The 24,631-nt window shown below is 44.4% G+C and overlaps 1 protein-coding gene across 1 annotated transcript in view; it reads left to right on the forward strand.

Annotated features, from left to right (window-relative positions):
- SCUBE2 (signal peptide, CUB domain and EGF like domain containing 2) overlaps positions 1-24,631 on the forward strand; it is an 81,165-nt gene continuing 56,534 nt past the window's right edge. The window contains exons 1-5 of the mRNA XM_032166652.2: positions 1-194; positions 1,744-1,866; positions 12,357-12,482; positions 17,243-17,377; positions 22,351-22,476. Coding sequence (XP_032022543.1) covers positions 71-194; positions 1,744-1,866; positions 12,357-12,482; positions 17,243-17,377; positions 22,351-22,476 — 634 coding nt within the window. The 5' untranslated portion in view covers positions 1-70. The remainder of the gene's footprint in view (positions 195-1,743; positions 1,867-12,356; positions 12,483-17,242; positions 17,378-22,350; positions 22,477-24,631) is intronic.

The following is a 24,631-nucleotide window of genomic DNA, read 5'->3' on the forward strand; positions in this document are numbered from 1 at the left end:
CACACCTCCCCGCGCCGCCGCCGCCACCGCCCGCATTCCGCCGCCTCTGCCCGCAACCGCTGAGCCATCCATGGGGGTCGCGGGCCGCAACCGTCCCGGGGCGGCCCAGGCGGTGCTGCTGTTGCTGCTGCCACCGCTGCTGCTGGCGGGGGCCGTCCCGCCGGGTCGGGGCCGTGCCGCGGGGCCGCCGGAGGGTGAGTGTCCGGCCGTGGGGGCGCACCTGGCACAGTGGGCAGGGCCGAGAAGGGTGTTTAGGTCCCCGGCGGGATCCAGAGCCGGGCGCGCGGGGCTCGGGGCTGGCGGCTGCAGCTCCGCGGGGGCCTCCGCTCCCTCCGGGACCTCACCCGCCGGCCGAGCCAAGGCGCCACGAACGCTGGGGCCCTGAGTCCTGCGGCCCGGCCTCGGACCCGGAGCTGCTGACAGTTCCCGCCCCAGTCCGGATGCCTCCAGAGCGCCTGCTAGTCAGACCGACGCTGGCGAGCAGGCAGGAGGGTGCTGACCCGGGCCCCGGGGTCCCGCGCCTCAGTGTAGGCGGGGAAACTGAGGGCTGGGCCGGGCACATCCGCGAGACCGTGGCAGCTTTGCCCTTTCTTTCTTTGGGGACCGGCAAGTTCTGCTGATGGCTTCGGGGTGGGCTCCAGAGACTTTTCTGTCAGCGGAACAGCGCCTGTTCTGATCTGGGAATTACCCTGAAGCAGCAACAAGCCTAGGTTTTCAGCAGAGAACTTTGGTTTCCAGAGAGGACTCTGGATGTGCTGTGCTTACTGGACTTGCAATACTTTCAAAATGCTTTTGTTTTTAATTAATATCCTGGAGTAGTGTCAACCCAGGAGATACTTCTGCCAAGGTGGGTTTCCAGGTTGAGAGGATGGGCAGGGGTGGGAGTGCAGGGGGCCGGCCATGGGGACACTATGCCCGCTTCGCAGCATCTGAGAGCCCTGGATGACATCTGCTACGATCCCGGGGCAGGCTTCCCATAAATACTCTAAACCAGCGGGGTGCAATCTTTTGGCTTCCCCGGGCCACAATGGAAGAAGAAGAATTGGGCCACACATAAAATATACTAACACAAACGATAGCTGATGAGCAAAAAAAAAAAAAAAAATCTCATAATGTTTTAAGCAAGTTTATGAATTTGCATTAGGCCGCATTCGAAGCTGTCCTGGGCTGCATGTAGCCCACGGGCTGTGTTGGACAAGCTTGCTCTAAGCCCGGAGAAAGCTGACAGACAGCTGCTTGGTGTTCAGGGCTTTTCTGTCCGTTTGGTCCTTTCCTCCTTTAGCGGGCATGTAGGTACTATTGCCTACTCACATGCCAGGTACTGCGCTGGCTTGGCATGAGGGACACAGACGCAGTCTGTTGTCAAGACATTGTCTAGTGGAGAGAGAGGAAGGAAAACAGTAACAACCCTGCCTGATGTGTGCCATGCAAAGCCATACATACGCGGACACTTGGTGAGGGCGACTACACTGGGGGTCATGGCAGGCTTCCTGGAGGAGGTGGATTTGAGCTAAGTCCTGAAGGCCAGTAGGTGATAGTGGGGGTAATTTCACGTAGAACGCACAGGCTGTTCCTGGGAACAGGGGCCCAGAAACAGTTTGGTTTATCCCAGGGATCCCAAGCAGCTGTAACTTGTGAGGAGAGAAGCGGGATGGGCTGGTGGGGATGATGCCAGACAGGGCCGAGGCCAGATCACACATGGCCTGGGAACCTGTACCAGGTGTCAGCTGTGCTCTTTTGCAGATGTGGATGAGTGTGCCCAAGGGCTAGATGACTGCCATGCCGACGCCCTGTGTCAGAACACACCCACCTCCTACAAGTGCTCCTGCAAGCCTGGCTACCAAGGGGAAGGCAGGCAGTGTGAGGGTAAGTGCCTTGGGGACCATGTGGGGGGACTGTAGGGAAGCTCCTACCTCCTTAGCTCTTGCAGTGGCCACTTATGTTGGTAAAAGTGCTGCCCCTCCTCTCCCTTTCCCCCAGCCCCTGAATCACATCACCTGCTCTCTGAAATACATTTCAGATCTTGGACTGGAAACATTAGGTCTTCTCTAGAGCTGCTCACACAGTTTTATCTGGCTCTGAAATGTCCTTTTGTCTAGCTTCTGGAAAAGAAAAGAGATGTGTTAGTATCTTTGGGTCCCACTCAGTTTTGGGGCAGAAAGTAAATATGCATGCTGATCAGGAGAGCCATACCTGCCAAAGCAGGGCTGATCCTGCACCTCCCTGGGGCTGTTTGTACCGTTGCCCTGAAGTCTGAGTGCTAGAGTCCTGCCCTCCCCTACCAGCTCAGGAGGCTCTATCCTGTCTATGGCTTTGGCCACAATGTTTGGCATTGTGACGTGCCAAGAAGTACACCAAGGACCTTCCTCGTTTGGAGTTACAGGTTCACTCTGGAGAGATGTGTGCAGAGGGGCATTTTAGCCCATAGAGCTGCAGGTCTGAGAACCTGTAGTTTGGACTCTGCCATTTTATAATCTGGACTAGAGTCATGAACTGTGAAGTTCAGAACTGGCCAGAGACTGGACACTCAAGGCTGTTCCTGGAGATGGAAATCATGACACATTGGAGCTGACTGGGCTATTCAGGTAGCTCTGGGCCAATCCTATTACTCATTTTACAGATGGGGACACTGAGGGCCAGAGGACTTGTGGCCATAATCACACAATTCGTCTGCAAGTGAAAGAAAGTCAGGTCTCCACCCCTAGCTCTGTCGCCAACCTCACGTTTCTCATATTTACTCAGCCTGCTGCTGTCCTTCTTTGGATGAGTGAGAAATCCCACTGTCTATAGTCATCCCGTGCAGGAAGAAGTTAGATGAGGAGCACTGAACTCATCTCTGAGTATCCCTCCTTGCTCCTGGACCCAACCTTGACAAGTATGTTGGTGGCCCCTTCCTCTTTGAGAGGTTTTAAACCCTTTAGAACTTGGGCTTAACTCCCATGGGAATTGATCGTCTGAATACTTGCAGGATCTAAAGCTACACAGTGAGTAAGAAAGTCCCTTCCAAGTCTCTTTCCATTTTGAAAAACATATTAACTTCTTTAGATGAGGAGGAAAACTTTTTTGAGACAGAGCTTTGCTCTTGTCGCCCAGGCTGGAGTGCAATGGTGCAATCTCGGCTCACTGAAGCCTCCTCATCCCTGGCCAGGAGTGTGAGACCAAGCGATTCTCCTGCCTCAGCCTCCCAAGTAGCTGGGATTACAGGCGCCTGCCACCACGTCCAGCTAATTTTTGTATTTTTAGGACAGATGGGATTTCACCATGTTGGCCAGGCTGGTCTCAAACTCCTGACCTCAGGTGATCCACTGGCCTTGGCCTCCCAAAGTGCTGGGATTACAGGCATGAGCCACTATGCCCACCCAGAGGAGGAAAACTTTTAATGAGTGTCTATTCTGGTGCCATTTAATGGCCTAGTATTCAGACCCTGATGTTTCAAACCAATCTGTTTCATACTGTGGCCTCTGAGTAATAAAGATTCTAAATATTGGAACAGTATATAATGCTCAGCAGTGCCTGGTACGTGGTAGACACTCAATAGACATCCTTATTTTTGAATAAGTGATTGTGTAAGATGGGCTCAGTCTACTAGCACCTTGACACAAAATCTTTTCCAACAAATAGACAAATCCGCAAATGAAATATCTAGATACAGAATATACAGATGACCAAGTAGGTAAGTGATTGTCAGATGCTTTTGCAGTGTTGTAGCAATGACCTGATCCTCCCTATCCACCCATCTCCTTGTCTTAGCATAGCTGAGACAAGAAATGGGATCTTTAAAATGAACTTTGTTACAAAGGAAGGGAAGATCAAAAGAAAATATAGATAGCAAATATGAATAACAGATGGGATTATGACGGGCAAGTTTGGATCTGGTGACACCCCTTGGGAAATCATTCAGGGAGCTCCCCTTTGTGCACGTGGAGTGAGGCTCCCACTGCTCCCATTGGAGAAGGTGTGCTCCTGGTCAGGTGCATAGCAAGTGGGGTTGGTGATCCATCCATGACGTAGCTCACTCTCTCTCTTTCTCTCTTTCTTTCTCTCTCTCTTCCTCCCTCCCCCCACCATGTCATGGAAGGCCAAAAGGCTATCTCTCCCCAAAACATTTATCTGCTGATTCCTCCATACCACACACTTTCGGTATTAAATATTCTATTTGCTGTACTGGAATTCACACATGTTGGTACCCTGCTTTGGAAAAAAACGTTCACTTCTTTACTATGTGGATAACTTACGTCCTCCAGTTGCTGTGTGCTCTCTGGTGGCACAAAACCATTCCACTGACTTTATTTAGATAAAGTACACTTTTAGTAAACGATGTTAAATGACAATTGGCAAGAGTTTCCTTATTCTTGGCTTTTGCGTTTGGTATATTTCAAATGAAATTGAATTGCTAACAGTTTATAGTTGATTGTTAAAAGTCTATTATTTAGTTTAAAATAACTAATAATTGGCATTGTGCCATATATATATATATAAAAATTTATTTTAAAATGATATGTGATTGTTATAAAAAGTCAAATAATACAAAATGTGTAAAATCAAAAATTAAAGACCCTACCATCCATTTATCCACAGATAGTCATTGTTAACAGTGAGCATACATCCTTTGTACTGTCATTTTGAACTCAAACCCTAGAAGAATTTGATCTTTTGAATATTTGTAGTATTTACAATACTAGTAAGTAAGGATGTCCCTCTTTTTTTTTTTTTTTTTTTTTGAGATGGAGTCTTGCCCTGTCACCCAGGCTGGAGTGCAGTGGTGCAATCTTGGCTCACTGCAATGTCCACCTCCCGGGTTCAAGCAATTCTCCTGCTTCAACCTCCCTAGTAGCTGGAATTATAGGCGTGCACCACCACGCCCAGTTAATTTTTGTATTTTTAGTAGAGATGGGGTTTCACCATGTTGGCCAGGCTGGTCTCGAACTCCTGACCTCAGATGATCCACTCACCTCGGCCTCCCAAAGTGCTGGGATTACAGGCGTGAGCCACCGTGCCTGGCCAGGATGTCCCTCTTAGTTTGGACTTCTTGGTATAGGAGTACAGAAGTGGAAATTTTCTCCCAAAAAGGAAAAGAAGAGGAAATGAGGATTGTAAGGATTCAAAGATGTAGATATACAAAGATATAACTCCTTTATCCATTTCTTGGCCTATTAATTTTTAAGCCTCTTGGGACCAACCTATGGTATCATTTGGGTTGTGATTATTGCCAGCTTCACTACTTATATTTAAGTTCAGGGATGAGGACCAGGTTTACTCAGAGTAACTAGAATTTTATCCTCCATAAAGTTTTCTTCTGCCAAAATGTTGGAGAAATCGGTAAGCCCTGAATAAGTGGGTTTAAAAATAATGTGATTCAGACATTGCTTTAGATAATCTTTTATTCTAAATGATCTTTGCTTATTTGCTTATTTATTATATGGTTCTTACTTCTCAGTTTGAGGAATTGAATTGGCTCACGTCTGTAATCCTAGCACTTTGGGCAGCTGAGGCAGGAGGATACCTTGAGCTCAAGAGTTTGAGACCAGCCTGGGCAACATAGTGAGACCTTCTCTCTACTAAAGGTCAAAATAATTAGCTGGATGTAGTGGTACGTGCCTGTAGTACCAGCTACTCCAGAGGCTGAGGTGGGAGGATCACTTGAGCCCAGGAGGTGGAGGTTGCAGTGAGCTGTGATTGCGCCACTGCACTCCAGCCTGGTCAACAGAGCAAGACACTCTGTCTTAAAAAAAAAAAAAAAAAAAACTAAAGAGATTGAATCAAGTTTAACAGGGATGAATCTAAAGTTGGCCTTTGTACAAGATGCTATATTTTTCTTTTCTTTTCTTTTTTAATTTTTTTATTTTTGAGACAGAGTCTCGCTTTGTCACCCAGGCTGGAGTGCAGTGGCGTGATCTTGGCTCACTGCAACCTCTGCCTCCCAGGTTCAAGTTGTTCTCCTGCCTCAGCCTCCCAAGTAGCTGGGACTACAGGTGTGTGCCACCACGCCGGGCTAATTTTTTGTATTTTTAGTAAAGACGGGGTTTCACCATGTTAGCTAGTATGGTCTCTATCTCCTGACCTCGTGATCCGCCTGCCTTGGCCTCCCAAACTGCTGGGATTACAGACATGAGCCACTGCACCCAGCCTATATTTTTCTTTTTAAAAAACTTTTTATTTGGACATAATTTTAGATTTCAGAAAAGTTGCAAAAATAGTGCAGAGTTCATCTGTGTATATATATGCCCTTCATTCATTTTACCCTAATCTTAGCAACTTACATAACTATAGTACAATTATCAAAACCAGGAAATCAACACTGGCACAATGCTATTAAGTAAACTACAAACTTTATTCAAATTTCACCATTTTTCCCTACCATTCTTTTTTTGTTCCAGAATCCAAGTAAAGTCCCTCATTAGATTTAGCAGTTGTGTTTCTTGTCTCCTCCAGTCTGTGACAGTTCCTCAGTCTTTCCTGACATTGAAACTTTTGATGAGTACTGCTCACTTCATTTGTCTTAATGTCATTATAAGAATTGATATGAGGCCAGGTGCAGTGGCTCATGCTTGTAATCTTAATACTTTGAGATGCCAAGGAGGGAGGCTTACATGAGGCCAGGAGTGTGAGACAAGCCTGGGCAACATAGTGAGATGCCTGTCTCTAAAACAAAACAAAACAAAACAAAACAAACAAACAAAAAATTGCTGGTGTGGTGGTGTGTGCCTGTAGTCCCTGCTACTCAGGAGGCTGAGGCAGGAGGATCACTTGAGCCCAGGAGTTTTCAGTGAGCTGTGATGGCACCACTGCACTCCAGCCTGGGTGACAAAATGAGACACTGTCTCAAAAAACAATAATTGATATAAGAGAATGTCTTGTGTTTTTTTCATGATAAAATTGAGGTTTGAGTTTTTGGCCAGGCTGCTACAGAGGTGCTGTTGTATCCTTTTCAGTGTAGCACATCATGGGCACATGATGTCAACATGTCCCACTCTTGATGATGTTAACCTTGATTGCCTGAGCAAGATGGGATTTACTGGGTTTCTCTGCTACAAAATTACTTTTTTTTTTTTTTGCCCTTTGCAATAGATACATTTCTTAGGGGAGATACTTTGAGGCCAATATCCTGTTTCTCCTCAAATCTTCATCCACCGATGTTAGCATCCAATTGTGGATCTTGCCTGCAATAATTATTACTGTGATGTGTGTCTCCTGGTAATTTTGCATTTCTCTAATTCCTTAAACATCTATTAATTGAAATTCTTCTGTAAGGAAGATCTCTCCCTCTTCCCCACTTATTTATTAATTTATACCACTATGTACTGATGCATATTTACTTTATTACATCTATATTTATTTTTGGCTCAAATTGTTTGCTTTAGCCATTGGAAGCTCCCCACACATTGTCTACTGCGTCATTTTGATGTCACTTTTTTGAGGACTTCCTAACTTTCTGGTACCACAATATGCTCTAGAATCATCTTATAGCTTCTCCTCCCTAGGCCTGGAATGAACTACTTCTCCAAGGAGTTCTGATTCCTTTTATTGGGAAGTGGTCTATAGAAACCAAGATCTGGATGTTTGGTGTTGTCATTGCTACTAGGGTGTCATCATTCCTACCTGGGAAATACATGTATGCATACTCACCCACACATACACACGTATCTATATTTATTCCTTTTATTTATTCATCTATATATATATGAAAAACAATTAGTTACACTGATACTTTGGATTCCAAACCAATACCACAAGATTCATTCTAGGCCGGATGCAGTGGCTCACGCCTGTAATCCCAGCACTTTGGGAGGCTGAGGCGGGTGGGTCACCAGGTCAGGAGTTCAAGACCAGCCTGGCCAAGATAGTGAAACCCCATCTCTACTAAAAGTACAAAAATTACAGCGCGCCTGTAATCCCAGCTACTCGGGAGGCTGAGGCAGGAGAATCGCTTGAACCTGGGAGGCAGAGGTTGCAGTGAGCCGAGATCGCGCCACTTCACTCCAGCCTGGGTGACAGAGTGAGACTCCATCTCAAAAAAAAAAAAAAAAAAAAGATTCATTCTATTCTCTCTTTGCTTATTCTAACTTTCTCCAACAGTGAGAAATCTGGCGCTCATTATCTGTAATGTGTTTACGTCTTTGTTCAGTCCTAATACACAGGAGAGATATTTACAGAATTACGAGTCCATAACCCTGTGAGTAAAGCAGATTTACTAACTAGAGTACAATATTTACTAGAGTATAGCATACAGCTGTTTTGTTTTTAGCCTTAAAGCATCCAAGCAAGGTGTTGTTTTTCACAGTGTTATTTAGGTCAATATTTTTCTTCCCCATCCCGTTCAGTATGGTTATACTATTAGTTTATAATACATTAGGTTCATTTGTTTCTTTTTGTATTCCACTTTTATTCACTTCCGTCCCCTCCTTCTATGCATTTCCCTTATTCCTTAAACATGTATTAATTGTATGTATACAATTAATTGTATGTATACAATTAATTGTATGTATACAATTAATTGTATTCATTCTTTCCACCCTTTCCCTGTGCCCTGTGGGTCACCAATCTCTGTAGTTTCTGGTTTTACCTTTCTATATTTATTTTGCACTAATAAGCAGATAAATGTATGCTTTCTTTTTAACAACTTTACTGAGGTGTAATTAACATACTATAATATTCACCAATTTTAATTTTGCAAGTCAGTGATTTTTAGTAAATCAGCTGAATTGTGCAACCATCACCATAATACAAACATTTTCCTCATCTCAGTAAGATTCCTCATGTTCTTGTACAGCTAATCCTCATTCCCAGTCCCAGCCTCAAGCAACCAGTAATCTACTTTTTGTATCTGTATATTTGCCTTTTCTGGACATTTCACGTAAGTGGAATATGCGGTCTTTTGTGTTAAATTCTTTCACTTAGCAAAATGCTTTTGAGGTTTGTCCATGTGGTAGCTTATATCAGCATTTCATTCATTTGTATCACTTAATAATATTCCATTGTATGAATATACCATGTTTTTTTTGCCCATTTATCAGTTAATAGGCATTTTGATTGTTTCTACTTTGGGGCTATTATAAATAAAATTGCTGTGAACATTTGCATGAAAGTCTTTTTTTTTTTTTTGAAACGGTGTCTCGCTCTGTCGCCCAGGCTGGAGTGCAGTGGCGCGATCTCGGCTCACTGCAAGCTCCGCCTCCCGGGTTCACGCCATTCTCCTGCCTCAGCCTCTCCTAGTAGCTGGAACTACAGGCGCCAGCCATCACGCCCGGGGAATTTTTTGTATTTTTAGTAGAGACGGGGTTTCACCATGGTCTCGATCTCCTGACCTCGTGATCCACCCGCCTCGGCCTCCCAAAGTGCTGGGACTACAAGCGTGAGCCACCGCGCCCGACCGAAAGTCTTTGTATAGACATAAATTTTCATTTCTTCTGGGTATATACCTAGGAGTGGGATTGCTGGGTCATATGGTGTATTTGTGTTTAACTTTTTAAGAAACTGCCAAGAAGATAATTTCTTGGATATCACACCAAAGCCACATACAACAAAAGAAAAAATAGACGAATTGGACTTAATGAAAATTTTAAAATTTTGTACATCAAAAGATAATATCAACAGAATATAAAGGCAACTCACAGAATAGATGAAAATATTTGCAAATTATATATCTTATAAGGGATTAATATCAAGAATATGTAGAGAACTGTTAATATTCAACACTAAAAATCAAATAACCCAATTAAAAAGTGGGCAAAATATTTGAATAGACATTTCAGCTAAGATGATATGCAAATGGACAATAAGCCCATGAAAAGATGTTCGACATCTCTAATGATTAGGGAAATGCAAATCAAAACTACAAATGGGAGATACTATTCATATCCATTAGGATGGCTACTATCAAAAAAATAGAAAATAATAAATGTTTGTGAGGATGTGGAAAAATGGGAAGCTTTGTGCACTGTTGGTGGGAATTTAAAATGGTATAGCCACTATGGAAAACAGTGTGGAAGTTCCTCAAAAATTAAAAAAAAAAAATTACCATAGGACCCAGCAATTCCACTTCTGGGTATATACCCAGAAGAGTGGAAAGCAGGGTCTGGAGGAGATATTTGTATGCCCATGCTCATAGCATTATTCACAGTAGCCAAAAGGTGGAAGCAACCCAAGTGTCCATTGACAGATGAGTGGATAAGCAACATGTGTTATGTACAAAATAATATATATATATATTTTTTTGAGATGGGATCTTGCTATGTTGCTCATGCTTGTCTCAAACTCCTGGGCTCAAGCGAGCCTCTCACCTCAGCCTCCCAAGTGGCTGAGATTACAGGCATGATATAATGGAATATTAGCCTTAAAAAAGGAAATCCTGTCACATGCTATACAACATGGTGGAATCTTGAGAACATTATGCTAAGTGAAACAAGCCAGTCACAAAAAGACAAATACTGTTTGATTCTAAATATATGAGATACTTAGAGTAGTCAAAATCCTAGAGTCAGAAAGTAGAATTGTGGTTACCAGGGCTTGAGGGAAGAGAGGGAAGAGGAAATGAGGAGTTACTGTTAAATGGGCATAGAGTTTCAGTTTTACAAGAGAAAAAGAGTTAGGGAGATGAATAGTGGTGATGGTTTCACAACATTATGATTGTTTTAATTATATCCAACTGTACATTTACAGAAAGAAAAGAAAAGACACTGCCAAACTCTTGTCCAAAGTGGCTATGCCATTTTACATACCCATCAACATCCTGTCAACAATGTGTGTGTTCCCATTTCTCCACGTCCTTGTCAACATTTGTTGTTATCTGTCTTTTTAATTATTACCATTCTAGTGAATGTGAAATAGTAGCTCATTGTTGTTTTAATTTGCATATCCCTAATAACTAATGGCGTTGAGCATTTTTTCATGTGCTTATTGGTCATTTGCATATCATTGTAGCTGAAATGTCTATTCGAATATTTTGCCCATTTTAAAATTAGGCTGTTTGTCTTCTTACTGAGTTGTAAGAGTTCTTTTTCAGTTCTCTATAAGGTGTGTGATTTGCAAATATTTTCTACCAATCTGTGGCTTGTCTTCATTTTCTTGATACCGTTTGAAGAGCAAAAGTTTTTAATTTTGATAAACTCCAGTTTATTAATTTTAAAAATTGTGATTGTGTATTTGGTATTATATCAAAGAAATTTTAACCTCATCCAATGTCTTAAAGATTTTTCTCTTTTTCTCCTGTTTTTTTTTTTTGAGATAGGGTCTTGCTCTGTCACCCAGGCTGGAATGCAGTGGTGCAATCTTGGCTCACTGCGGTCTCAGTGTCGGGCTCAGGCAATCCTCCTGCCTCAGCCTCCCAAGCAGCAGGGACTACAGGCGTGCACCACCACACCTGGCTAATTTTGTTTATTTTTTGTAGAGATGGGGGTCTCACTATGTTGCCCAGGCCAGCGACTCCTGGGCTCAATTGATCCTTCTGGCTTAGGCTCCCAAAGTGCACCCAAAGATCATGCCTAGCCATCCCAATATCTTAAAGATTTTTATCACATATTTTTTCTGAAAAGCTTTATATTGTTAATGCTTACATTTGGATCCCTGATCCATTTTGAGTTGATTTTTGTTATGGGATAAGGGTCTAAAGTCATCTTTTTGAATATGGATATCCAATTAAACCAGTGCCATTTGTTGAAAAGACAAGCATTTCTCTCAATAGATTACCTTAGCACTTTTGTTTAAAATCAAGTGGCCATAAGTAGAAGGATTTATTTCTGGACTCTCAATTCTGTTCCATTGATCTATACATCTGTCTTTATGCCTGTACCATGCTGTCTTGATAACTGTAGGTTTATAATAAGTTAAAGTCCCCAAAATTTGCTCCCCTTTTTCAAAATTGTTTTTGCTCTTCTGAGTCTTTTGCATTTCCATGTAAATTTTACAATAAGCTTGTCAGTTCTGCAAAAACGTATCCTGAAATTTTGTGTGTGTTTTTATATCTTCTTATTTCTTACATGAAGATAACATATTGCAGATACTCTTTTAATTTTGATTTTTTCATTTAATAGTATATCCTAGAAATTACTCCAAATCAGTTCATAGAGATCTTCCTCATTCTCTCTCTTTTTTTAATAGCTGCGTAGTAGTCCATGGAGTAGAGGTACCATAATTTATTAAACTATTTTTCTATGTATGGAAACTTAGGTTGTTTTCAGTATTTTGTCATTAGAAACAACACTGCAGTGAGTAACCTTGTGCATATTTGTTTTCCTATTGTTAGAGATGTATTTTCAGGTAGATTCCTAGAAGTGGAATGGCTGGTTAAAAGGTAAGTGCATATGTTTTCACATTAAAGCAATAGCACCTGTCTGGTTTACTTCTGTTTTATTCCTCAGACATCGATGAATGTGGAAATGAGCTCAATGGAGGCTGTGTCCATGACTGTTTGAATATTCCAGGCAATTATCGTTGCACTTGTTTTGATGGCTTCATGTTGGCTCATGACGGTCATAATTGTCTTGGTAAGGAAGGCATTTGGAAATGGCAGTTCTCCTTCACTCTCCCACCCCTTTCTTTCCCTTGGTGAAGACCTCCTCATGAAGACAAAAACGGGCTCAGAGCCTTGTGTTTTCTGCTCCCTTGGAAGTCAGACTCCGTGATAGAAAATGAGGTAAAATGTTTTAGTTTTATGTGGTCATTCATAACATAAATCTTCTGTTAGTCCAAGGAGATGGGTGACATCGTCATTACTATTTATTGACTTTCTAGCATTGACTTGTCACCTTTTAAGATCTTTGGTCTTGTGTCGAGAGTCCTGACTTATAACCATTTTTTTTCAATGCTGCAAGTGTTTCTGTTTTAGAATTTGGAAAAACTCCTTGTCCTGAAGACTCCAAATGTGTGCTGGGGTTACAGCCAGCTAGACCCCCCTTTTTTTCTTGAAAAAGAGAGAAACTAAAACAGAAATCTTCCATGAACATCTTCCTAGTATTCCACAAAACAGAAACATCTGTTGGAGTTTTAGTCCCTGAGTTAGAGACTACAAAGAGTGTTGTTTACATTCATTCCTTATGCCAGGAATAAAACAGAACTTAGAAGCAGCTAGCAACTGCATGGGGTTGAGCGTTGGATAGTCTTAGAGGATGCAGCACTCCTGGCAGATAGGTATTTGTGGTTTGCTTTTTAAGGCTGGTATTAGTTGTACAGGAGAACATCATGGGAAAATATGGCATCAGCGTCCTTTGACACTCACGACCCTTCATATGGATAACTTGCTGAGGTCTACTTGGCCAACTAAGGAGCAGCGGAGCCAGGCCCTGGCTCTGTGGGGACAGCCATTCAGACGCCCCCTTATGGTGTGGTAGGAATGGCCTTTTGATTAAATGCTTTGAGATCTGCATAAAAGGAACTGGAAAAAGTCCAGACAGAACTTGTGTGTTGTGTGTTGGGGCTCTGGAGTGGAGGAGAGGTTATTTCCATTTGGGACTTAACCCTCGTATGACCTATATCTCACTTCAGTGTCTCCTGGAGCTCCATCCTGATGGACTCTGTTATTTCCTGTTGGTGCCCTGTGTGAGAGATCAGGCTTTGGGTGACACATCACATGGCTTTCCAAGCCTGCAACTGTCAGTAAGACTTGATTGCAGGTGAGGGAACCAGTAATCTTCTAGGCAGTCAGTACCACAAAAAGGCATATTTGAGAGACAATCCGGAGAGCAGGAATCAATATTAATTAAAAACTCAGACAAATGAAATCATTTTCAGTGTGTGATTTGTTGGGAGGCATACCACATGGGTTGCTCTTTTTTTTTTTTTCCATTTTCAGGGGGAAATTTCCCTTTGACTTGCCAATGAGGGCATTTGGAGGATGAGTATCTGATGGCAGACTTCATCGTTACTGTTGTGCTGTAATCCACAGCCTGGGGTGGCGGGGGTAGTATAAGGTTCCTAAGAGCAAGAACCATCCAGGGGCTAGGAACCTGGGCCAGGGCTGGTGGGCGGCTCTGAGTATCGGCCTGCTTGGAAACCCTGAAGGCAGAGTCTTTTCTTGCCTTTGCCAATAACGTAGATATTATCAACACAGAGTATCTCCATTTCCCCTCTGTGGGATCTCTTTGTGGACTCAGTAGCAAGGATCTGCCTTGCAGAGAGACCTTGAGCATCTACGGAGTATTTCTGAATGGGGTAAGGACTCTTTAAAAGGAAGGCACAAGAAAATGAAGTACATTTAGAAGAGTAGGACCGGCACACATAGACACTTCCCCAACATTCAGATTTGAAAGGGCTGACCCAGTTTGTGGCAAGAAAGAAGCTCAGAGCCCTGACTTCCCCTGAGTTCTCTGGGATGACCCCTTCAATCTCCTCAGCCTCCTAACCACACATTAGCCACAAATATATTAGCTAGAAGACACAAGGTACAAACACCACTTAGCTTTGGCACTAAACACAGAGTACTTCAAGATCCTGAATGCCTGCAAGTCTGAAAAACGAAAGGCAGCTCTTCTATACAGCTCACCCCATCTGCCTTCGGTTTCTATTTTTGGAGTGTCTGGGAGCTCGTCATAGCTGTTTGGCTTTGTAGCAGTTGTTCTCAACCCTGGCCGCACACTGGAATCACCTGAGAAGCTTAAAAAACACCATCACCTAGACTTCATCCAAGACTGGCTCTGTCAGTATCTCTGGAGGTGGCATCCAGGCATCAGGGTTCTGACACATAGCCAGGGTTGAGAAACACTGTTTTATGGTCTGGAGAAGCTCACCAGCTTAGTGATAGATATTTGCGTACGTGGATACACACTTTTGTATTTATCCAACCAGACAGCATCAGCTAGCTGAATGACACATTTCTGATTGCCTTGGAGAAAAGAAATTGGGGGTTAAAGGTGGGGTGGGGGTGTGGCAGCTCAGAGGGGAGCACACCTTTACTCGCAGCCAATCCAGGAGTTGGTGTTCAGGGAGACAGACCTCTCCTGCTCACCTTGAGTCTTGCTGTGGAACACCTAGGCCAGGTGTGTTTCAGCACGGCTCATCCTCTGGAATGTGCTTCTTTCACCCTTTGGCATAGACAAGGGCAAGTTTGTTAGGCTTCGGGGGATGGCTTGAGTCCCATCAGTTTAGTCAGGCATCTGCTCAGTAGTGTGGGAGGATAGAGGACTATAAGATCTGAAGCTTGAAACCAGATAACAGATATTTAAATGTGAGGTTTTATTTATTATGATTATTATGGATACGCCCAGGAGCTAGTGATTGGCACATGAGAAATTAGACTGGAGAAAATAAATTGATTTTATATCAGCCTTCTCTTTGAGCCTTTGTTGTCTGAAACTTTTCTGGAAGTTTTTCTTCTTTGGCTCAGGTGATGCCATCCTCTCCTGCTTGTTTGTTCATGCATTGAATAGTTAATCAGCACCTGCTGTATTCCAGGGCTGTGCTAATTAAAACAAAAATCTCTGTCCTCAAGGAGTTTGCAATCTAGTAGAGGTAGATGAGTAAAGGATTTTGAGGATGCAAGTCGGTAAGTGTAGCAATACAGCTGTGCACAAAGTATCATAGGCAGAGTGGGAGGAAGGTCCCCTAAGGCCGCCCTGACAGTGTGTGGCAGAAGGCTTCCTCCCTCCCTATCTCTCTGCTGGCTCCTTCCCTGGAGGCTCTTGGGACTCCTGCCATCTCCTCTGCCTCCTCCTTGTCCCTGGCAGGGTCTAGGATTCTACCTCTGACTGTCTCCTTTCTGCTCCCTTCCCACACTCCTGCCTTTGGCTCTCTCATTAGCCTCCACCACTTTATCAGGCAACTACAAATAAATGATTTCCAAAGCTGTGCTTACACCAGCAGATTCTCTTCCAAGCTCCCCACTAAGGTTTGCCACTTCCTACTGGACCTAGCCCTACATTTCAGCATTTCAGGCATCACCTCCCTGCCTTGGGGGTCAGGGGCAACCATATCTCCATTCCCATTTCTGTACCCAGCACTGGCCTTCCATGTTTCCCTTCCGGAAGGCCTTGGTGTCAACTTTCCATCCTCTAATGATGCCCACCTCATAGCCCACAAGGCTCCCAGCCCTGCAGGCACCTTGTCCACCCAGTCTTCTTCTCTGGCTTGGTTCCCAGCATCCCCGGCAGCCTCAGTGCTGTCCCCACTAGTGCTAGCTGTGGCTGTTGCAGATGCATGTGTGAAGCTGGACTCCCAGACTGCCCATTCTTCCCCTCCCTCTGTCCTGCCCTCAGCTGCTGCCTTGTATTTCTCAAAGTGAAGGGCCAGACTCTCTCCCCTACTCTAGTGGTTCCCAGCTGCTTCCCAAATTAAGTAGGCACTTCATTGCCTGGTATTTAGGATCCCGCAGTGTGACCCCAGTCTGTCCTCCCAGCTGTATCTCCTGTAACCTCCCTCATGTGCCCTATGCTCCAACCAAATGGGCTGACCCACTGGTATCTGAATGTTCTCCATGCCTCCCAGCCTTTGTGCTACTGCTTACGCTCTCTTCCACCTATAATCCCTTCTTTCCTGATTTATAATTGGACAATCCTAAGGGCCCATCTTTTATTAGCTTGTCCTTAATTCATCCTGATACCCTATGACCAGATGTGATTTCTTTCCTTTGTACCACCTTTTATACCTTATATCAGAATCATTTGTGTATTTGTCTCTTGCTGAAGGGTATGCTCCTAGAGAGAAGGATTTTTTTTTTTTTTTTTAGATAGAGTCTCACTCTGAGGCCCAGGCTGGAGTGCAGTGGCATGATCTCGGCTCACTGCAATCTCCACCTCCCGAGTTCAAGTGATTTTCCTGCCTTGGTAGCTGGGATTACAGGCATGTGCCACCATGCCTATCTAATTTTTGTGTTTTTAATAGAGACGGGGTTTCACCATGTCAGCCAGGCTGGTCTTGAATTCCTGACCTCAGGTGATCCGCCTGCCTCAGCCTCCCAAAGTGCTGGGATTACAGGCGTGAGCCACCACACCTGGCCAAGGGAAGGAATTTTATCTTCCTTATCTATATTTTGCTGTCTCCTCTAGCACCATGCTTTGGAAAGAGAAGGTGTTCAACAAATATTTACTGAGCTGATGATCTTGTGTCCATGTGGCGATCCTGGCCAAGTGAGCCCCAGACCCATAAGGACTGGGTAATTGTCTGTGGACCTCACTGACTTTGATTCTGAAAGCTTCTGTGGTGCAGGGACATGAAGAGGAACCTCATCTTTGCTTAGCAGGGCCCCTGAGCTGCTGGGTGAGGTGGGGCATTGAAACAGTCACCAAAGCAAAGGCTAATCCCTCTCTCCTTCCAGATGTGGACGAGTGCCTGGAGAACAATGGCGGCTGCCAGCACACCTGTGTCAACATCATGGGGAGCTATGAGTGCTGCTGCAAGGAGGGGTTTTTCCTGAGTGACAATCAGCACACCTGCATTCACCGCTCGGAAGGTACCTCTGCCCAGCTGTGGATGAGGGCAGAGTCACATCTGAGACCCCCTCCCTTGTGCACGCACACACACACTGACTCTAGAGGGGAAGCACAGGGCACAGAAAGTCTGGAGGCCTGAGGACGAGTCCAGACTCCACTGCCGGGTAACCGTGGGCAAGTTATTTGAACTTCAACTTCCTCACCTGGCAAAATAGGTGCACTGGACTGGGTGAGCTCTGAGGTCCTTTCAAACTCTCACATTCTCTGATTCTAATCTTTACATAGAATACATTTCAAACATGACTAGATGTCTCAGGAGCAATATAGTGGATGATCTGCCAAGTTTTTCAAAAAGGTGCTGAAAACCACAGCACCAGTATGAGCCTGCTCCCTGCTCTGGGTGGGTAGGGAGGAGGCCGGATCCTTCCCATGCAGACTTTCAATGAAGTGCCCTGTTTTCAGCTCCAAGCTAGATCTGGCCCTTCCATGTTTTGCATTTTTGAGCTCCGAGGGGCAGAAGGGCTCCCTCCCTGGACTCTCCGTGCTGTGGTTTCCTTCACCTATGTCACCATTTATCATTCCTCTGTAAATTTGCCGGAAACTCTTCTCTTCTGATGTCCTTCTTTTCATTCTCTTTGCTTTGAGTTTATACCTTTTTTCATTCCTCTGTTACTTAGTAGATTCTTGAGAGGAAGAGGCATTAAGTACATGTGGCCAATCAGTTATTTTTAACTGAATGTCATACTTTTAACTCTTCCCTGCTCTTTCTTAAGCTAAAGAGTCACATTTTGGTGGCTGTGTTTCTCTTGGAGTTGCATCTGCCTATTTTTAGGGGAAGTGCCCTAAATACTAGCCTATTAACCCCTTTGGCCATGTGCTGCTTATTCTTTCCCATTACTTAAGAACGAGGTAATTTTAAGTTCTTCTACTATTTAATCACAAATTTATAGATTGTTTTAATCCTGGTCTTGGTAACTTTTCAAGGGTTTCTTCATGGAAGATGATTTTTGTCTCATTTTCCAAGGATGGCGGCTCACACCTTATACCTAACTAGAATACCTGTTTGGGTACTAAGAAAAATTGTCAGAGGAACCCCCAGGGGCCAATGGGTTTGATGGTTATCATCACCCAGAGCCTGCTCATTCTCAGCGTTGGGGGCGGGGAAGTCACACGCACTGGCTTTGATCAGGCAGATTTCCTATCTTGTGCCAGGTGTGGCCCTTGATAAAGTAGCAGTTGGGTTTCATTTTCCTGCCAGGTTCTCTGGGGTCATTGGTGTGTCCTGCACTCTTGTCCGATGCAGGCCAAATTCGAGGTGGGAATGAATTAGGAGGCCAGTGGCACAACGTGATCTGAATCTCAGGGCATCTCTCCTTTTGATTGCTCAAAGCTGCTTCCTGGGAAGTCACTTTGGCTTCCTCTGCAGGTGGCTGGGGAGGGATGTGGGACCTGCAGGTTAAAGCCATCGCTTGAGCCCTCCCAGTCTGGGTCCCACCCAGTCACAAAGCAGCTGGTAGCGATTAAGATCACCTCTTCTCCTTGCACTTCCAGAGCCCTGGCTCAGCCCCGCTCTCCCCTCCTGCAAGCCCCCGGACTGATGAGAGACACAGGCTCCTCATAACAGAAGCAAATACAAATGCAGTTCTTTTCTGCAAACTGTGTTTTCTAAATTTTCTACAATTCAGACATTCTTGGATCCCCTAAAGAGTATTTAAAGTGAACATTTTTGTCTGGAACTAAAACCAAAATCCAAGAATTTGAGTTGTGATCTGGAAGTGCTCTCTGTGATTTTCTGTTGTGTTTCAACCTGATTGCTTGGCAAATTCATGGGAGTGTCAGCCAACAGATTATAGGAATTGGTAACGGAGAACCTTTGCATCCTAGGGTTTTGATTAGAACAGTCTGTAAAAAGTTTTCTTCTAGGATTTCCTCTCTGATGTGCACATTAAACTCTATGAAACTGTAGGCTTAAAAAGTCACAGTGGTGCCAGGCGTGGTGGCTCACGCCTGTAATCCCAGCACTTTGGGAGGCCGAGGCAGGCGGATCACGAGGTCAGGAGATCGAGACCATCCTGGCTAACACGGTGAAACCCCGTCTCTACTAAAAATACAAAAAATTAGCCGGGCGTGGTGGCGGGCGCCTGTAGTCCCAGCTACTCAGGAGGCTGAGGCAGGAGAATGGCGTGAACCCAGGAGGTGGAGCTTGCAGTGAGCCGAGATTGCGCCACTGCACTCCAGCCTGGGCGACAGAGCAAGACTCCACCTCAAAATAAACAAAACAAACAAAACAAACCAAAACAAAACGAAACCCACAGCGGATACCTTAAAAGTGATTAAAAGAAGGTAACACAGGAAGCTAGTATTTTCTATTGCTGTTGTTTTTAATAATTATTTACAAAACGTTCTTTAATATAGGGCATCATAATCATTGACTCTGAAGGAAAGCTCAAGATACTGATTTTTTATTTTATTTTATTTTATCCTTATAGACTCCAAAGCTGTGATAAAGAGACTGTGTGTTTTCACCCATATAATGAGGGTAGGCTGGAGAGAAACACATCACCCCCGGCCCGCCTTTGTTCCTATTCATGGGTGCTCAGGCTCTCAGAATGAGCACTCCTCTTTTGTTTTGTGTGTTCTGAGAATATTTAGATGGTGTACTGATGCCTTTTCAGGGCAACGGGGAAGGTGTCAGGGTGGCAAAGTGGAGGCTGTGCTTTCAGCAGGACCTGTTACCCATTTTATGTCATGTTTTCCTCCCAATTCACAAGGCATATTTTTATTTGGTTTCCAGAAATAATCTTCAGTGGAGCCCTGATCTTGGGGTGCACCAGAGTGGGGGATTTCCAATGTTTCTGAGCTGTTTCCCTTCTGGTGGACAAACCATCCCGGATGTGACAACCAGACCAATTTTGGAAAGAGCTAGGGCCATTTGCTGGGCTGCCTAGTTTGGAACAGATTAATCTGCTCACCCCAGCAGTGGTCTTGCATTAAGTCAGGGTGCTATGAAAGGCTTTGAGGTCACTTCTTGAAAAGCTGTCAGCATTTCCAGAGCCATTTAAGTCTCTATTATGTCTTGGTAACTTCAGGTGTCGCTTGATGTGGTAGGACATCAGGTGGTAGGTTCTCTGTGTATCACGATGGCATCTGGCATACAGGCATTCTTACGAAATATTTCTTGTGTAGGTGAATTACTCTGAGGCAGTAAAGGTCACTTTGCAAATGTCTTAACAGTCTTGTAAACAGAGTGAAAAAGTAGCAGTAGCTGGCCTGTTTGGGAGTGTACTTTCCAGGTGTTCCTGCCCCCATTTCTTGGGCACTATTATATTTACCCCCGAGAACTACTTACTTCCCATGCTCTGCTGACCCAAGGACAAACACAACCCTTTCTGGGCCTTCTCAGAAAGACAGGACACTGCTTCTAGAGGCAGCTGTCACCTCCTGTGCCATCTCAGTACTGGGGTGCAAATCACATCTTTGGAATTACCAGCCAGAGCAAGAGAAAGCTTTCCACCAATCCAGTGCAAGTCTCTTTCTGTGTTAATTGACAGCCACCCTTGGCATGGATGAATGAATCCCAGCAACCAGCAGACTGAGTGCTGGAGTGCAGACAGCTCATAACTGTCAGGCAAAAGAGCAAGAGGGTTTTAAGAGAGACTCTGGAAAGTATGGGATATATTAACCCTTGCAGTGTCTTTTGGAAGGAATGACATCTGTTTGTGTTAAAACAATTGTTCCAGTTAAGCACAGTTTGACAGCTCTGGAGTGGGAGCTGGAGAGAGAACTTTGACTTCACTAGAACCTGTTGGTTAAGGTTTTAGGGGCACAATATAGAAGGGTGTTGGATTCTAGAGAAGTGAAAGCAACCTTTTTGTACGCGTGTTGAAAACAGTGCCCTACTAGTATTAGAGTGTCTTGTTGGTAGAGAGCCAATGACAACCAAGTCCCTACTCTCAGAGATGTTTTAGAGTTACATTGCACGAATGCAAAGAAGCAACATAGGAACAGGTAATTAATAATAAAGTATAAACTGAGCAGATGTCTTGAAAATATTCTAGGGTATGAAAAGAATTCCTTCAGGATGCTGGCAGGCAGCAGGATCTCAAAGAATTAGTTTTGAGATGAGGCAGAATGCTGGTAAACCACACGGGCAGTTACCTTGCTAGTGCCCCCTCATTTAGATGTGTGCCGAGCCCTGCAGGAGCAGAAGCAGCTGTTCCCCTTCCCACCATCGTACTACAAGGTTGAGCCTAATCAGAATTTACTGTGTACCTCAAAAGAATTGTACAGCAGCTACCACACACGAGCACACTCCCTCCTTCTCTCTCTCTGTCTGTCTCCTCTCTCCCTCGCTCTGTTCTTGTTGCTGTTGCTGTGTGATGCTGTCTGTCAGAGGCTTATGCCCTGAGGGAGGTATCAAGGGAGTGGCTGAAGGTGGTCACAGAAGACAGATCCCTGGGCATGTGGCCCATATGAGGATGCCAAAATGCCACAGTCACACTTACCTCAGAAGGGTGGGATTGGTGGGGGTAGAGAGGGGCATTGAAATGTTTTGAAAATTATCTTCAAGAGTATGTGAAAAAATTGAGAATCTTGATCATTCTATCTGCACATTTTCTTAGGAGGATTCTCCTTTTCTCTTTACATTCTTGATCAGCTCTTGGGTAAAGACATGGCAGAGGTAAGAGCATGAGTACTAGTTCCTGCGGTCAGCAGGCTCTGATCCTGCATGCAGTAGAGAGCTCCAGTGTATTGGGAAGGCTCCCAACTCGTTAGGAGAGTTGAGACATCATATCTCTTGGGTGACAGAAGAAAATTTTCACGTCTATTAATTGGCCTAGGTTGACTTTAATGACATATACTTTTCAAATGTGGGGCTGATGGAGACCTAGGCAGACAGATCTGTGGGCCACCCCTTAGCCCTTTGCCGCTCTCCCAGGGCTCAGGATTCTGACCATAGCCTAGTCACCTGTTGCACACTGCTGTTTTTCAGAGGGCCTGAGCTGCATGAATAAGGATCACGGCTGTAGTCACATCTGCAAGGAGGCCCCAAGGGGCAGCGTCGCCTGTGAGTGCAGGCCTGGTTTTGAGCTGGCCAAGAACCAGAGAGACTGCATCTGTAAGTATGGGCCAGTGCACACCTGCCATGGGAACCGTCGTATTCCAGAGGCTGCCTTCTGTGGCCCAGCTCAGAAGCACCACCTCATGGCATGGCTGCAGCAGCAGGGAAGGCAGTTAGCATGGGATACCGACCTCTACCAAGTACTTGTTCACTGCAGAAGGGCGGTCTCCCTTAGGGAAGGGAAATGATATTTTAAAAAGGAACTCATCAGGAGAAAATGAAATTCAGGAGTAAGGAGTATGAATGTTGGGGGGCAGTTCTCCCTGTTCCCACAGAATAAAACCAAGTTTCCTCATCTGGCAATCACAGCTCTTTGCCACCAGGCCCTGCTTCCGTTATAAACCTCATCTGCCTTCTTTCCGCAGACACTACTCCCCTTGCCTTTAGAGAACAGCCCAAATTCTTTGATGCCTCCAGGCCTTTCCCAAGCCCTCCTTCCTTCCTGGTGTGGTGGACTCTCACTCAACCTTCAATATTCTGTTTAACTTCTAATAAGAATAAGTATAATAGCTACCTTTTGGTGGGGAATTTATTTTGTGCAAAGGCTTGTCTCAAGATGTGCCATATCCCATTTAATTCTTACAAGCACCGCCCTGTGAGCTCAGTATTGTTACACTCATTTTCAGTTGTCAAAGTTGTGCAGAAGGTGAAGCAACAAGGTCACACAGGGAGTGAGTGGCAAATGAGTGTTCAAACCCTGGTCTGTTTAGCTCTAAAGCTGTGCTCTTAATCCCATGCTACCATCCTCTGCTATCAGAAGCCTCTTGGGTGCTTCAGACAGGGCAGCCATTTTGTAGTTGGGCTCCCACAGCACTCTCCTCAGCTGTATAGCTCTGGGTTGACTTGCGTGTTGATGTGTCTGTCTCCCCGGCTATGAGCCTCTCCAAGTCAGGGACCTTGTTTCATTTTTCCTCTCAGTCCTCCCCTGGTGCCTGCTATGGGATGTTCTCAGTACACTTGTGTTTAATGAGTGGGTAAATGAGTGGTCTACACCATCGGGCCGCAGCTCCCGCACCACGACTGTAGTAACAAAACTCCACCTGGGAACAGGAAACCACTGGCAATTCATGGTGTTCCTAAACCACGATTTATGCCAGGGGAAGCACTGAGGGGTTCCTTTTAGGAACCTGCCCAAAGCCATGGACAGAAGACCCCTGCCATTTGGTGGGGATGGTGGTTTATGGTGACTAGGAGATGAGGGGACAGTTTCACTGGTGAGGGACTTCTCTCAATTGTCTCCCTCACAAAGCAGACTGCCACCCCAAAGCTGTCCAAGCCAAGGCTGTGCCACTATCACACTCAAGCAACAGGTTCTGACATGCTCTTAGGGCCCCTCAAAGTCAGGCTGTCCCTGAGGGCTTCCAGTGAGCTAGCAGAGTGGAGGCCATTTTCCCACCTCCAGATCTTCGAAAGGAAGACCCAGGCCCTCCAAGACTCACCTGTGGGGCGAGACCCTCAACATTCAAAGTCTTTCAGGGGACAGTTGCTGAAGGGGGCGGGGGAGGCACCTGTACACTTGTTTTTAAAGATTTTAAATGTCTTTAAGATATCACTGCTCAAATAATATTGTTATATATTAACATTTTTTAATTTTAACATTAACATATTTTAACATTAACATTATTAACATTTTTAACATTATAACATTTTTAACATTAACATATATTATTTGAGGAATTAACAAAGAAAAACTACGATCTAGAATCTCACCACATAACCAGCTGTTTCAATTTTTTCATATTCCTATTTAGTTGTTGTTCATATGCATACACAATTTTTACATAGCTATAATCACAAGACACCACAAATATGTAATTAGTTCTTTTGAATTAGAAAAATTACAAAGGGCCTATGTAAAATGCAAACACTCCAAAGCATATAAAGAAAACATGCAGTTTCCCCCCTCCCGTTTCCCTTACCAGAGGTAACAACAGTTAACAGTTTGATGAATAGATAGTTTTGTAGTTGGCTTTTTTTTTTTTGGCCTATCATCAATACATTCATATATAGTCTTGATAATTACCAGTTAATATCACATTAATTGTGTGCAGAATCATCCTGTGATTATCCTTCCTTCTAACTAATCTAGATTGAATCTGATGAGAGAAATTCTGACATATATGTACAAATTAAATATTGCCTGTTTTATTCC

Source organism: Hylobates moloch, unplaced genomic scaffold (genome assembly GCF_009828535.3).
Source record: "Hylobates moloch isolate HMO894 unplaced genomic scaffold, HMol_V3 SCAFFOLD_11, whole genome shotgun sequence".
In the NCBI taxonomy this organism is placed as follows: Eukaryota; Metazoa; Chordata; class Mammalia; order Primates; family Hylobatidae; genus Hylobates; species Hylobates moloch.